Source organism: Strix aluco, chromosome 22 (assembly GCF_031877795.1).
Source record: "Strix aluco isolate bStrAlu1 chromosome 22, bStrAlu1.hap1, whole genome shotgun sequence".
Classification (NCBI taxonomy): domain Eukaryota; kingdom Metazoa; phylum Chordata; class Aves; order Strigiformes; family Strigidae; genus Strix; species Strix aluco.
This window is the reverse complement of record NC_133952.1, coordinates 7,496,794-7,512,395: the sequence shown is the minus strand read 5'-3', so window position 1 is coordinate 7,512,395 and position 15,602 is coordinate 7,496,794. Positions and strand designations below refer to the sequence as shown.

At 40.5% G+C, this 15,602-nt stretch overlaps 1 protein-coding gene across 2 annotated transcripts in view; it reads right to left on the bottom strand.

Moving 5' to 3' along the window:
- The window catches only part of IFFO2 (intermediate filament family orphan 2), a 39,339-nt gene that overhangs the window by 12,882 nt on the left and 10,855 nt on the right, over window positions 1–15,602 (bottom strand). For both annotated transcript variants that reach the window (XM_074848326.1, XM_074848327.1), the window contains exons 2-3: window positions 749–809; window positions 361–456 (exon numbers count right to left, since the gene is read on the bottom strand). In XM_074848326.1, coding sequence (XP_074704427.1) covers window positions 361–456; window positions 749–809 — 157 coding nt within the window. The remainder of the gene's footprint in view (window positions 1–360; window positions 457–748; window positions 810–15,602) is intronic.

The following is a 15,602-nucleotide window of genomic DNA, read 5'->3' as shown; positions in this document are numbered from 1 at the left end:
TAGCAGTACACGGTGCTGCACGGTGAGGAACCCTTTACGCTAACCTGCAAGTTCTCCAACATTTTTTTCCACGGCTGCGGATCGGAATGCCAGCACTGCCAGCTGTGGAGAACGGGGAAGGGAGGGAAGAGTCCGGGTTATGGGCTAAGCAGCAAGTTAATGCATCTCTACACAGACCAGACAGGAAGCAGGGGGAAGGGTGATCTGTCTGATGCATTAGATCATAAAGGCAGCCATAATGCTAACTACAAAGCAGCACTCACTAAGACCATAACCTTTTTATGAATGAAGCCATTTGCATGACACACACATTTCACAAAGGCAGTGGGAGTTGGCCACTCTGCTCTCCAGTGTACTTACATCACTCATCAGACCCTTAAAGACCACAAGTTCTGCTTTCAGTCTCTCAATCTTTTCATTTAACTCCTCCTGGAGAGCTTCCGCTTCCTGCGCCTCCTGCAAGAGAAAGCACACAAAGAACTAAGGGGGAAGAGGACAACATATGCTTCCTCGCTTAACCTGAGCAGGGCTGATAAGGCACGTCACCACCCCCACACTTCACTGTCAGAAAACTCAGCACCTTCCTGCTTCAGCTTCCAGACATTAACACTATTCTCTAGCACACAGCAATGCAGTCAGCTGCTAGTTAGAAGAGCGTTTTTTAATTAAAAAAATTCAAACAACTACCAGCCTAATAAAAGGTGCAGAGAAAACCTATACCTTTCAATACATACTATTCAAAACTCACCTCTCGCAAGGTTTCTACCATAGATTCCAGGCTCATTCTTCTTGTCAGTTCCTCTTCCCATCTGAAAGACAAGATTTGTAGGCGAAGTGTTAACTATGGAGAAAAGTAATTCCCCCCCCCGACCAAATCACAAGTCTTCTGATAGCTGTAGGAAGATGACAGTTATTTGAAATGTAAAGCAGATGGTCCCCCTCACTTGTACACCCTCAAACCAGTAGCATTAAGTTTGTAAGAGAATGAAAGCTAAATCCATTTTCATTGGAATCAGTACTCTTCCTACTCTCCTATGCAATATTTGGTTGCAAATAAGGTGGGAAATTTTCAGCGCAAAAAGAATCAGCTGAAGGTAAGTTATCTGAATCAGCACTCTTACTATTTATCTGTTCGGTCCAATCAATTCATACATTTATGTGCCTTCCGTATCAAAATGCTCAATAATCTACGTGCCTCAGTCATTTCCCAGCACTGCAACTGCAAGGAGAGTACTCAGGCAAGCACCCTGGAACGCAGGGTATAGACACTGCTGCTGCAGTACTGCACGGGTAGAAGAAAAGGAACTACAGTTACAAACTGTATAATTAAACCTCATACAACAAGCATCATTATGTTTGAGTTCATTATTGGATTAAGTGTAAAACTATCTGGCAGTTCCTCTTTTAAGCACCGAAGCCCTTTAAAGAGCAAAACCCAGTATTTGACAATACTAACCCGAAAGCTAAGATTTTTGAAAACGTGATGATACACATTCATACGTGTGGATACGGTTTGAGTCTGGGGGAGGGAGAAAGTAAAATGTGTGCCACTCTTTTTGAACTGGCAGCAGTGCCACAGGAGACTTGCCCGGTCTATTATAACAACAGGAATCACACCCCTGGAAAAGAAACTTTGGATACCACACGAGTGAAAACAATCCTGTGAACAGACCCTCCGAGTACCATCATCATCATTTCTGCTGCCACTTCAACACTTTTTGTAGTTGAAAATGGCAAACCACGGGCTCGGCAATCTATTAAATCAACGCATTCTTGAAAACACAAGGTTAAATCTACCAAAACACATCGTTTCACCCTATTTTCAAATCCACAAGGAAATCTGGTGATGGCTAGATTACGGGCTGCTCTATTCCCACTGAGGCATCTGATTTTCAGTTTGCATACATAATCGCCATGCTACTCGATACCTCTCTGCATTCAAAGTGCAAATTTAATCCCATCTGAAATGGACGCCGGGGCGGACCGTTTCAGCAGGAAAGGACGCAGGCAGGCACGGTGCTCTTGCAGTTTGTCTTCAGGCATGATCGGAGGCACCCGAACGGGTTACATCTTAATGCAGCAGCTCTGAGGAGCGCAGTGCCAAGATGACACGCTGGCTACATCCACTCTTTCCTGCTATTGTGGTGCAGGAACATCCAACGCAACGGCATGTGAATTCTCCGTTGCACAGCTGAAGTTTGATTTATGCAGAAAGACTGGTTGTGAATCTTTTTACCAGCAATGATTTACTGCCAAGCAGAGTAAAATATTTAGGCTGAAATTTGCATTTGTCATCAAATGTTTTCGTTCATATTTCCATATCCTATTTGTTTTTTCAGTAGTAATTACATGTATATTTCTATAAAAATAGTAACTGCGTTTTTCAGATTTTTAATATTAAAGTCAAGAAGGTGAAATTAATTAAAGCAGTCAGTTATATTCACAATCTGTAAAGATGGTCTCCTTCTGTTACAGGAGGAGTGTTGCATGGCTTTAATCATTCCTCCTGGTCTTTCTGCCAGCAGGCTGTCATTTATGGATGGAAGTCAAGCAGACATTGCAAAAATTGATATGCTGCTTCTTGAGGTTTTAACTGTTGAAATGAGGAATACTGGCTTCATTCAGGTTATCCTGCTGTATTATTTGCATCCCCACAGCGCACTGTGCATTCTGTAAGAAAAGGGATGTATTTTTGGAAAACGTATCTGCATATTTTTACTGACTATGCCAAAAGCTAGCAAAAAGGATTAGCATTCCTCCCCAGCAGTTCAGCCATTCTGGGCAGCTGCCAAAATGACACATCTCAAAGTCTGCTCAGACTAACCTTCCTCATCCTGCAGAAATTTCAGTAGTTGCATTTATTTTCTTCGTGCCAGTTAAAGTGCATTTTGCAGAACAGTGATTTACAGCCCTAATTCCCTTCTGTCAAATTCAAGACAGTGTCTTCAACAGAAGAGGAAAAGGATACCCTTCTTTTACACACCCTCCCCACAACTGCCGTGTTTCTCTTAATTATAGGAACAATAAAACAACCAGGTAATTTTTAACTAAAAAGTTCATGCCTAACAGAAGGAAATTTACACTGGACTGATAATAAGGGTCCTGCTAACCACTAATATCACATTCTTAACCTCAGAGCACATTTCTCCCACCCACTACCAAGCTGATTAACCTCATTTAATAGCTAAAAATGCCAATCTTACTTTCCCCTCACACTGAAACCTCAGGAGACTATTTGTAGCAAAGAGAGGAAGGAAGGGGATGGGAAGGTAGAGGATGACAATGGAGCAGAGGATTAACTCTCCATTTAAACTTCCAAGGAAGTGAGACAATAGAAAGATCGCTTATTCATATGATCATCCTGTATTTGCTGTAACACATGAGACTTTAAAAGGGACCTTGGCAGCTGTGCTACTACACACTCCAACAACAGCAGCGGTAAGGAGTCAGCATGCCTCTGAGATGATGCTTTGGCTCTGACGTCTTTAATATTCAACGCACTCTAAATTATTCTCCCAGTAATTTATACTAATCAGTATTTTTCTCTTCAGTTACCGTCTAAAAGCAGAAGTCTCCCACAACTCCACAACTTTTAATAACCCCAGCAGGCTGCAGATGCCCCCCGCTTCTTCACAAACAGATCCAGTGATGCCACTTGCACGTGCAGCCTGAAATGTCGACGAAAGGGACCAAAGCCTGCCCCTTCCTTCATCTCAAGGAAGAGGGAAACACCACCTGATTAATCACCTCCACAGCATAAAGCAGAGCAGACAGGCAGCTCCTCAGCTGGATAACCCCAGGAGAAGCAGCAGCAGGAATGATGAGGACTATAATACCCAAAAGGGAAATGGCTGTACACACTACAGGCTAAAAAAACTCCCAGTCTTCACATATTTGCTGCAGGATATTAACTAGCCAGCCACTCCCGCCGGTCTCAAATACACTTATTTCTTGGCTCAGATGCACCAATTGCTACGATTTCCAGCTGTATCCAAAAAAAAAAAAAATCTTTTTTCTGACCCAGAAAGGCAAATGTTGCCATCTAAATCTACCAGACTTCAGGGATTCTTAGTATATTTTCAGTTATTTCTTGAAACCCCCCCCCCAAAAAAAAACCCAAACAGCAATATGAATTTCAACTCTAACCAAGCTTTTTTCCTTCTTTCCCACCTTCCAAGGATGTTTTAGTTCCAATCCCCCACCCCCCCCCAAAAAAGGGCTAGTCTGAATTTTAGAAGCTATGGCTCTATTCCCCTTTTACCAGATGTGACACATTACATTCCAGCAGCATTCAGTCATTGCAGCTTCAGGCTCCAAACTACTTCTGCAGTCACGTCTTACGTAGCTTAGAGGAGAACAAAGGATGCTGGCTTTCTTTAACGGGAATAGCTACATTACAAGGATATTAGACAAACAAAACACATGAATAGTCAGCTAGGATTAACATTGCTTAAAGCGGTGTTCTTGTAAAGCTGAGTCACACCACAAACTTGTGTGTTTCCTTTGAAAGTGGAAGAGTAGCTACCAGTTCACCGATACTAACATCTCCTACACCAAAGAAAGTCAATAGAGAACGTCCCTTCAAAGAACTGGAGAATGTCCCTTCAAAGCTTCTCTAAGTTTCCAAGCCTTAACATTCATGAAATTAAACTGAGCAGTCTATGTTGACACAACAAGCTTCAAACAACTTTCCTGCTCCCTTAATATCTGCGTTGGTGAACACGAACATCTTCCTTTCTTCTCTCCCAGTATCAAGTCAAGTTTAGGAATACTGACCAGTGAAGGGAACTGTCCAATGGAGCCGATTCACAAAACCTCTTTAGAAGAGAAAGTTAGTTTTAGAGAAGTTTGTCTTTCCAAAAATTGTTCTGTAATTTTCTTTTAAAAACCCAGGATTTTTAGATGTGAGTACAGTATTATTTAGACAACAAACAACATGCTTACAAACTACGCCCAATATAAACCTACTCTTTTAAATAGATTTTTGCTCAAGGCAGAAAGGCACAAGTAGACCAGCTGATAGTTAATGATGCCTGATAGTATAAATTACATTATTTGTTCACCAGAAATAACGCCCCCCTCAAGGAAGCAAATATTCCTTCAACAACATTTAATAACAATACATTTTTTTTCCATAAAAAAAAGCTCTTTAGGAAGACAAGACCCTTCTTCCTGGTAGTTTTATACCAAGAAAACCAGGAAGCAGAAATGGAACAACAGAAAACATTTACAGCGGTCTAAATTTTATCCCTGTCATTCTCTCAGGTACTGACTCCGAAGCTTTTCACTCTGTTTCATTACTGTTGGAGTGTGTTCCCATCAGTTTATGGCGAGAAAAGCAAGAACAGAAAGGAAAACCTAATAGCTCTCGAGCGCTTAAGTCCACAACAGAAAACAAAAGTGCTAGTTTGAGTAATGACTAGAAAATGCTCACAAACATATTAGCAGCTAACAATTCCTGAAAACATAAACATACTGAACGGATGAACTGTCAGTGCTACTTCAGGGAACAGCACGATTGTTTTTTCTTGCACGCCAAGACACCACTATTCCATTTTTGGCACGAGATGCATCCAGCCTTGCTCGTCTGTTGGATACAAAACATCTAAGACGCATTCTCTGATGTACCCCACCTGCAAGAAGATGGAACAAAACACCCATGCTATGGCAGGACCGAGTAATTAGACCTCGGGCGCTGCCTGGGAGGGTTCGTGCTTTGCCATCACTCATCTCTGTGCTCCCTTCCTTTGCAGCAGCACTGCTTGTCTTTCGCGTGTTGGGCTCTTTTTGACGCCCATACGTTGTTTACAGGAACTCCAAATGGCAAGGCGTACTGCGCTGCTCACCAGCGCTGGCATGAGATTTAACACTTAACATGCACAAGCTTAACAGATTTAATCATTTTGCATTACTCACCGTCATTACATGCTGCCTCTCACCGTGGGTCTGTAGTAACATGCCCGCTAATCCCCTCTCCAACACCTAGATACAACTATCAACGTTACAGTTTGTAACTCTGGTTATTATACGCTGATTTCATTCGGATTGACTTAATGGCTCATCAGATGTACAAACTTCTATTCCCACACAAAAGGATCCACAGCCTAATCCTGTAATCAACCAAGACAGAAATTTGGGCATGCTGTTTGAGAGAAACATGCTGTGGCTGTTTAGGATAAGCAAGCATCATGTTCAAGACTTTGTGGACAGATGTAAAGAAACATTTATGATACTAAAATTCTGCTGCAGTGTCAATCTCTATTTAACCATTTGCCAGATATCAAATAGTGTTTCTTAACTGAGAGAAGAACCAGCATCTACAATCTCACTAAACCATTCCTAGATACTAGAAGGCAGTTTAGGATTGCCAGTACAAATAGCCGTCTGCATGTTTTCATGCAGCTCAAGAGAACTGGACCGTGCAAAATGGATTCATTTAAAAAAAACACTCTATGAAGCCTCCTTTATTTTGTTAAAAAAAAAAAAACAAACACAAAACAATGCACCATTCTCTCTGCTTTTAGGATCCTTGCTTAAGAGATCATTTTCCTACCCAGTCTTATTTATCACTAAATTAGATATAAGGCTACGTTAAGCAATTAGCTTATTCACAAACGCTACCTCTTGTTTAAGTGAGCACTTTAAAAATGCTGTAATACAGGGATTCTTCCAGATTATCCCAAGCACAGACCACTTTGATCCCACATGCCCTGACTTCTTATTGAAGTAAATTAAATGTTAGTTGATGGGCTCCATGTAAAACGTATTAATTTAATGTGAACATCTGATTCCATTAAAGCCTGGCTGTAACACAACAGCAGCGGCACTCTTGAATGAAGTCATGTTTCTTGCCTGTTGCAAGCAGCATCCTCTCCACAGAATCTCTTTGCTAGAAGTCAGTCATCGCAGCATCAGATTTCCCAAACATCAGAGCAGTGAAGGAGTTTGTATCCTTGAACCTCTAGCAATGGTCTAGACGATACAGGTAAAACCACTGCATAGCAGAACTTGTACCCTTTGCACTGTTAATATTTAGGTGTTCCATTATAAAGGAGAGGTTAATATTAAAGTCTTGTTCTAGACTTGTGCTCTACTTAAAACAGCACATAGACCTTTGAACAACAGCAATTGCTTGTGAAGAGAATTACTAAACGGACTTACTATACAGAAAAACACTGTGTAATTATGCTTCCCGATTACACTCACCTGGAAAGATGCTCCAGCCTGTTACTGGAACCACAATAAAAATCATCTGCAAGTTCATTTGTGTTTTGTTCCTGACCACATAAGTTGTTTAAACAAAAGCCATACGTAGTGTCACAAGAGTTCAACAACTTCAAGCAGAAGCAACTGCCATGCCTGCATTCCTTTATAAAGAAAATTATGGTGCTTTTAATACACCAGGAGAATCCACGTATAATTGTGCAATATTCACAGCAACATTAAACACATTTTAAGCTACGCAGCTACAAGTCATACCCTCCTGCATGCCTTATTCCTGCAAACAACACTGTACTAAAAATAAAGGCCAATTTTAAATCCGAGATGTCTTGGGATACTTGGATAAGCTTTGGATCTCTCCGTTTTGCACCTGCACCCAGCCCCAAACACAGAAGTCCTTTAACAAAGACACAAGATAGTTATACAAAACAGGTCTAACACAAGAGGTGAGGCTGCCGCTGGGTGTTTTCACAGTCTTTTATACAACTTCCTGACAGAGAAAGCACCTAAGAGATCTCCCATCCTTGCAAAGGACTTCGCAGGATGCAGAACGATCAGTTATGAACTTCAGTTATTTTCAACCTCATAGCTAAACAAGCGAAGAAAAAAATAATCCTTCAAAGTCTTCCATTTACCAGTGCCTTCAAGGCTATTAGTGTTGGTAGTCTATTTCCACATCACGTAGTAGAAAATTCACTTGAAATACTGCTGCCTTAAAAAAAAAAAACGGATTTTCATTTTTTCCCCACTGTAGGTAGATTGAGAAACAGGTTAAGACAGATAAAGCTCACTGCTGCCCAGCTTTCACTTTAAGTAAGGCCAAGTTCAGTGAAACATCTTCCCTCGTTGTCCAGCTGCTTGACTGAAGAACTTCAATTCCACTTGCTCTCAGAACACAGACGTGTTGGAGCTCTGATGTGCCATGCAAAGAAGCCTTTTCTCTTCCCTTGTGTTTATAACCTCATCAGCATCCTTCTGCAAGTAGATATATTACCTTCACTGGAAAGAAAAGTTTTGTACAGCTTCCTCTGTCCTCACATACTGCCCGCTCTTTGCTTCTCTAAACCTGTTTCATATTCTCCTGAAGAGAAAGATCAGGTATGACAACATAACCTGAACCTGGATATCACTGACCTGCCAATTCTGCAGCTGCAAAAGATTTTAAATATGGTTAAACCTGTGAGAAGTGTTCAAAACCTCAACTCCTACCAGCAATGGCCAGGAGTACACCCCCTTGAAATGAGCCTGATCCGGTAATTATTTTCAGTGTTTCATGCAAGCTCATGGCATCTTTACATTTCTGCATAGCTCTTCTGCTACTCCCGTTCATCTCAGCATATGGAAATCGTAACTGCTTTGGGGGAACGGAGCTTTTACGGTTTAAGGAGCAAAACCACAAAAGGCCTCTGTCTAGTCAATCTTTATTTATAAATCATCCATACTCTAGAATCAGAGTACAACTTAAAAATCACATTTTATCACTAGTGTCCTCCACACCTTAAACCATTGTGCTTTCTTGCACCAAAGCCATTTCCTGCAGCCTGCAGAGAAATGATTTCTGGTTAGTCAAAAACTGTTCTGGCTGATAAGATACCATCAGATTGTGAGCTCCGAGAGCAAGGTTTATGATGTAACCCATGTGACAACTAATACATAAAGTAAACTAAACACTGCTTTCTGTATCCTCCTCTTATGTTTGCCAGTGTGTCAAGACAGATTTACAAATTTGTACCCAAACCTGTCCCAGCAACCACAAACACAAGAAATAACAGATCGAGCTGCATTTACTTCTCAGCAGAGCGGTGGGCACTGACAGGCTGCAGCAAAGTGTTGCAGGCAGAATTAACACTGGTTGTATTCCTCTCAGCACCAGCAACTTAAATTCATTTTTCACTCCTGTCAAAATCTTCATGACAGTGTTTACAACCCCTGAACAAATATACGTCTCTTAAGCATGAACATATAATTCCGCAGTGTGGATCTATTGCGGTTTTTGACAGCTGAAAAGCAGTTTTTTCACTAGGTATAGCAGACCCCAGGGAAGGGGAGAGGGATTTGTTCAGTAACATGAGAAAGCGGGGACTGCCTGCCTTCCATTTTCCAGTAAGCTTAGTGGTGACTGAAGCTAGCCCAGAACTGTTTCTAACAAAAGAGCCTTGTGAAAAAAGCAACTCAGGCAAATGCAAGGCCTACAAGTTTGGCCTGTGGGCTTGCTTTGGCAGGGGTTAAGGATTTACTGTGTCCAATAAAGAAAAAGCAGCCAAGAGAGCAAGGTAAGGACAGAACAGTCTACAATTAGAAAAATACCAATAGCTCAAGACTAGGCAAAGACTTAAGAATTGGGGTGGAGGAAAACGTGCAACACAGAGAAGAGGCTCAAAAGCCTACCTCTAGGAAAGGTGCAAAAGAGAAATGTTACGATGAATTTTAAACTTCCAGTTACTGAGATCAGCCCCTATTTTATTGAGACAGCCTTGCAGCTATCAGAAGCACATCACAGACACGTGAGCTGCAAAACAATTAAATTAGGCTATCAACTTCTAGCAAGCTGCTCTTCATCATGAGGACAGGCAACTACCATTCCCTACAGCAACAGGATGCTCAGTTTCTGCAGTTAGTCTGAATTCAGACAACTGCTGGGGAGTGGGACCTTCCAGCGCCTCCAGGATACCTGCAGCGACATTTTATTCTGAAAGGAAATGTCAGACAGACACTTGACAAGTCAGCTCTGATTCCAGGAACACGATACAGCCCACGCGTGGCACAGTAAATATGATTAGGTCTAACTATGAAACATCTGATAAGATTTATACCCAAACACCCATTTGACATAGATCAATATAGCATGACACTTTTGGCAAGATGAGAATCAGAGCATTGCATTTTGGGCTTCTTTTTAGCTCAACTGTGCAGAATGAAGTCATCTTTGTAAATATTTTATTGTAGCCTAGGTAGCTACTACATCAGCCTTCCTGGGACAATGCTCAAATCCTCAGTTCTCTTCCTCTTGTACCAATTCAGTCCCAGGCATTTCCCCCATTTTGTAGGTATATCCGCTTATTTTTTTCCTTTCTCTCTCTATATATATTTCTATTAACAATAAAAAGGAAATTTAAGAAGATGGATGCATCCTGATTTCACTACACTGGAGGAGAGCATCGTTTCCCATGCTGCTATTTTTATTTACCTCTGACAGGTCTCAAGTGCTGATGGGCATTCACTGTGCCAGGAATCCAGCAATTAGCACAATTACAAAACAAAGAAGAAAAGGAGAACTTGCAACTAACACAAACGGGAAGAAATCCCATTTCTACAGAGATCAGACCAACGGTCTCAAAAGCCACCATACTATACTCTCATTTTTAGCTCATAGCCGAGTCCACGCTCACGTCAGTAGTGTCTGATCAAACTGTTTTCTAAAAAATAAAAAAAATAAAAAAAGCATTATGTTCATTTCTACACATTAACATGGCAAACCCTTATCTCATTCACCACTGAAATACACAGAAGAGCTCTGTGTACTCCAGGCCTGCAGAAGACAACTGCAAGCACAGCTTATGAAACAGCCAAGGCAAAGAACATTACATTCCTGTAAAACTGTTGTTGTAACTGCAGATAAAGTAATTACACTCTGACTCATTTTGAAACAGGTAATCTGAAAAGCACAGGATTACATTACTGCATAGCGCTCCTAGCTACAAGTTAATTATCAAATACTGAATTCCCATGTAAGGAAATCTCTAGCAAACATAAGTACTACAAACTTCATACATTAAAGACAGCCGATCACGTATATACATTTATTTTACAACTCTGCCTATCAACAAGCTGCAATTTTATGGTATTTAATATGTCAAGCATTCAGGTGGTTTGTCCTAACACTTTGGCACAGGCATATACATAAAACTGCTGTGAAATTCAACCAAGTAAACTCACTACTCCTAATGACCATTCTCTTTGAAGAAAATATTACCGAAATACATTGACAGATGCTATAAAACTTAAGTGAAGGACAAAAAACAGAACAGAGACTATGAGCCTGAAGAAAAATACTGACTTAACATTTATTTTTTTTTTTTTAAACTTCCTGCAAAAGTCAAAAAGCTGCCCATTATTCTCTACTCCTCCTGAGAAACTGCTTTATGTTTACCTACCCACCTACGGTATGGCAGGGGGGTTAAATTTCATTATGTGGGTCTGACAGACACGTACAAGCATCTCTGAACAAATGAGAAGCAGAAGTTGGACATCTTGAAGTCGTTTTTTTGCTAACCCTGCAATAGCAGGGCAGGAAACAGTAGCCCATCCAGTGCTTTTAAGTCACATTTCAATTACTGCATAGACTATTCATCATCTCAAATTCTTTCAGTCAACATACAGAAATAGCCTGGTACAAGTGCTAATTTGAGAAACTTGTAGAATTGCGGTCTCCTGCACTGAAAAGGTCAAAACAAGCTTTCAGAGACCCTGTGCAGACAAAGGGGAGTCTGCACGAGGAGTCTGAACTGTGGGACACAGCACGCTATTATGCCGGTGTCCCAGGAAAGCCATGTGATTCCTCTGGACAGCTCATCTCCAACAGCCACATCATTATTGAAATAAATACAGGCTACAGTAGAACAGAACGGAGAGAGAAAAATTTCTTCTGCAAATTGGAAGTTGGGTTGTTTATAAGGGAGTTACCAACAATACTTCAGTGCTCAGTTTCAGCAACGAAACTGCACAATGAAAAGGGATTATTATAACTGACTCATGCAATAATCACAGAAAAATCCATCCATTGTTTAGGGAAACTTAAAAAAATTGCTTAATGCTCTTAATTTAATCAAATGTATTTAAACAGCAGAAGATAGGAACCAGCACGCTTGTCCCAGAATCTGAAGCTTCACTGGCTTAAAAAGGAAAAAAAGAAAAAAAGAGAAAATAAATCAATCTTATTCCAGGCCTTCAATAGAGTTTTAATAGTTTGCTAAGATGCAAGGCTACTAACGTGAGTACTTTAGGAAAAAAAAAAAGTCCATATCATTGTAAACTGCACACTTGGTAGTGTTAAGCAAATATTTATAATAAATAAAAGCTTTCTGCAGCCTGGCACCAAACAGACCTTTCAATTTCTATCTTCCACGCTAAAAATTTTCACTAGTGATCTGACCTTGATATACTGTGGTTTCTAAAGCAGGAGGTCCCATCCTGTTTCTCTTCTCCCTAGCACACTCACTCCAAACTGTTAGTCCTCTACCTCCACTTCAGCACATTAATTTTAGAAGAGTAATATAAAATACCCATTAATAAATCTAACAAGTCACTAAAAGTATTAACCAGCACACATGACCACGTCAAACTTTGACATGACTTGTTTCTGAAGCCAAGCACCCCAAGAGCTTCAAAGCTTCTACATAAAATCCAGTACAAGAGTCTTGAGCTGATTTTCAAGGTTCTCCCTCCAGTCTTTAGTAGCACAGGAAGAATCCATGTTTTTCCAGATAACTGTATTCCCCCTTCCCTCACCTCTCTTTTTTTTTTTTTAACCCTAATTCTCAGTTCTATTTCCTATTTTTTATCCCCAGAATGCAAAAGACACTTCAAGAGCTGATAAAAATATTAGTATAGAGGAGGGCTTTTGGGCGGGAGAAAAAAGAATACGAAAAAGAAAGCCTACAATAAAACAGATTTGAAATCTACTTATAGTCAAGCACGCTTACAAAGGAGTATAATTCTATATAGTTCTAGCCTTGCAGGAACTTTAAAAAGATGTCATGGAAGCATGCTCTAATATACACCATCACCCTTTTAAAAATACATTTGTATTTTTATGGTGCTCAGGACATTTCACTTGTAATTTCTCGCCTCCTACTGCTGCTAAGGACTCTTAACAAAATGCAGACACCTTGCCAAAAGTCTGGCAGCTGAGGAGACAAGTAGTTACAGAAGAGATTTAAAGCCATAATAAGATCTAACGCTAAGCTGTCGGAAAGTACAGGCAAACTTCTGTGGCATGAATTTCCTTTCTATTTTTTATAAACACCTAATGAAAGCTTTCATGAATGTCCTCTCGGAGGCTGCCAGGTTAAAATAGTGCATTATCTCAACTGATGCACATGACTGCATGGAAGATTCTTACATCACAGCTCTAAGAGCAGTCATCTAGAAGGCTTTTAACTACAGGAAATTTTTCCCATGTAGGGTGAGGATTATTTCTTTTCAGAACTGCCTTATGACTTCATGACAATCTGCTATGAAGAGGAAAACCTGGATGTTTGAGCACTGCCGTTGCACCGTGAGCCTCCTGCTCTCCAAACGGAGCAGGATTTTCTGGCACTGGAACATTTACATTCATGTTGAGTCTGGGGGCTTCAAGTTGAGTTCCACCAAACGAATCCCCAGCTAGATCTCTCATGAAGAGGGGCAGGCATACATAAAGCTCAGTATTACTCTGGAGAGAAACCCTCTGCCTCATTTCCACAGTTGAAAAAAAATAAAATAAAAAAAAAAAATCAGTTAAACTGATAGCCTTTGTGAAGGATTGCTTTCAGGAATGCCTCAGACTAAATAGCACGTGTTGCATTTGGGCTGGCTGGTGACCTTAAAAGAAAAATAAGTCACTGGCACTGCACAAAACGATCAGAGACAGCACCATTTTCAACACCTACTGCAATCTAACACATAAACCCCACCTCCTTTTCAACAGATATTCCCATCTTCTCTCATTTCAGTATTCAGCCAGATCTTCCATTTCAGGGAAAAACTGCTCCATTTCTGTAAAGAAATACCCAACTGTGTAGTTCGATGTTCAGCTAGCTAAGCTTAGCTGTTAGAATGTAACCTGTACTAAATTCAAAACACTGGTATTTTAACATCCTCTCTCATAAAAGGTCTTCATTTGACTTAATGATTTCATGAGTAAATGCCTTCTATATATACAGCCATTCCCTTCGCTAGCCACGACATAACCACCCTGCTGTTATCACCTCAAACTAATTCTGAAAGGCTCTGATAAGACCAAGCAATAACAGATCAGGATTACTCTTCTGTGGAAAGGAACCAGAGATCCTGCTGGAATGTATTAACACAACATTTTCATTCACTTCTGCAGTTCTTCAGCCTGAAATGCCAAGAATAATTGCAAGTTGCAGCTGAAGTGCTCACTGCTCTCCTTACCTCGCCTTTAGGTTTATCTCCATCTCCCCTCCCTCTTCCTCCACATACTGTTAAGAACCAGCCTCAAAAACTGAGAGGTAGAACTCATCTTAATCTCTGACGCAATACTAAATACTTTTACTGAACCTATTCAAGACCAAGGGAACTGTTTATTAAAAGGAGATAATGCTTATCAGCTTTCAAGAGTCAGGAAGGTGGGATACTAGCATGTAGCAAAGTCTCCCAATAGTGCTCCTATATGTCCACTATCTTATCTACATTTTAAGAGCTTTATTACTTTTGTAAAGGTAAATATATTTAAGTGCAGCTTTTATGTGCCGTATCAAGAGAACACAAGTATTAACAAAGGATAAGAAATAAACTGCTCTTCAAAGACTCCTATGACACTTGAGGAAATACACAGTACTCCTCACAGGGTCGGTCCTTCAAGAAACAGAAGAATGCTCACTCTGTTTAAGCTGCTTTAATCACTTCTAGTACAATGGGCAGATTAATATAGTTCAGTATTCCTAGTTAATTATGGTGACTAGCCTTCACAGAATTACCATTAAACCATGGTACTATGCCATTTAGATGGAAGCCAATTAATAAAGATGACAGCTAGGAGGATATAAAATTCAAGATTAGGCATTTTTAAATATTCGTACAAAGGCAGATGAGTCTTAAATTCATACAAACATAATCGTTGTTTTTGCTGTCTCGCTTGCATAAATTCCCAAGAACGTAATTGTTTAGTACTTGAATTCACAGGCAAACAATGAAAAAAAACTTGATGAACACTGGTCCACACTGGAATATCCTTGAAGATACCAGTCCCAGACCTACCGAAGCCTCAGCTAGTCTCTGAAAGGGAGTAAGCTCCGTTTGCCTACTGCTGCAAAGAAAATTGAAGTTACCATTTTCACAAATGAAATCCAATTTTAAGGCAGTCCAAAACGCTGCAAATTGTTACTAGTGGGGCTGTATAAAACTACCTGCAGTAGCAACCCTGTGCTATTTATGGAGGGGAGGAGATGGACAGCACGAGAGTTCCAGTACAAACTTGGTTTTAATGCAAAAGGCCAAAGCAAAGGAGCAGTGACCAAGACAGTGACCTCATCCCCCTGCCTCTCCACTGCCCTACAATTACGGGAGAATCAGGCTGAGTCATGGACCCAAACCCCACCTAAATCAAGCCCACTCAAGGACAGAGACATACTAGCTCACCAGGGGGAATAAATCCC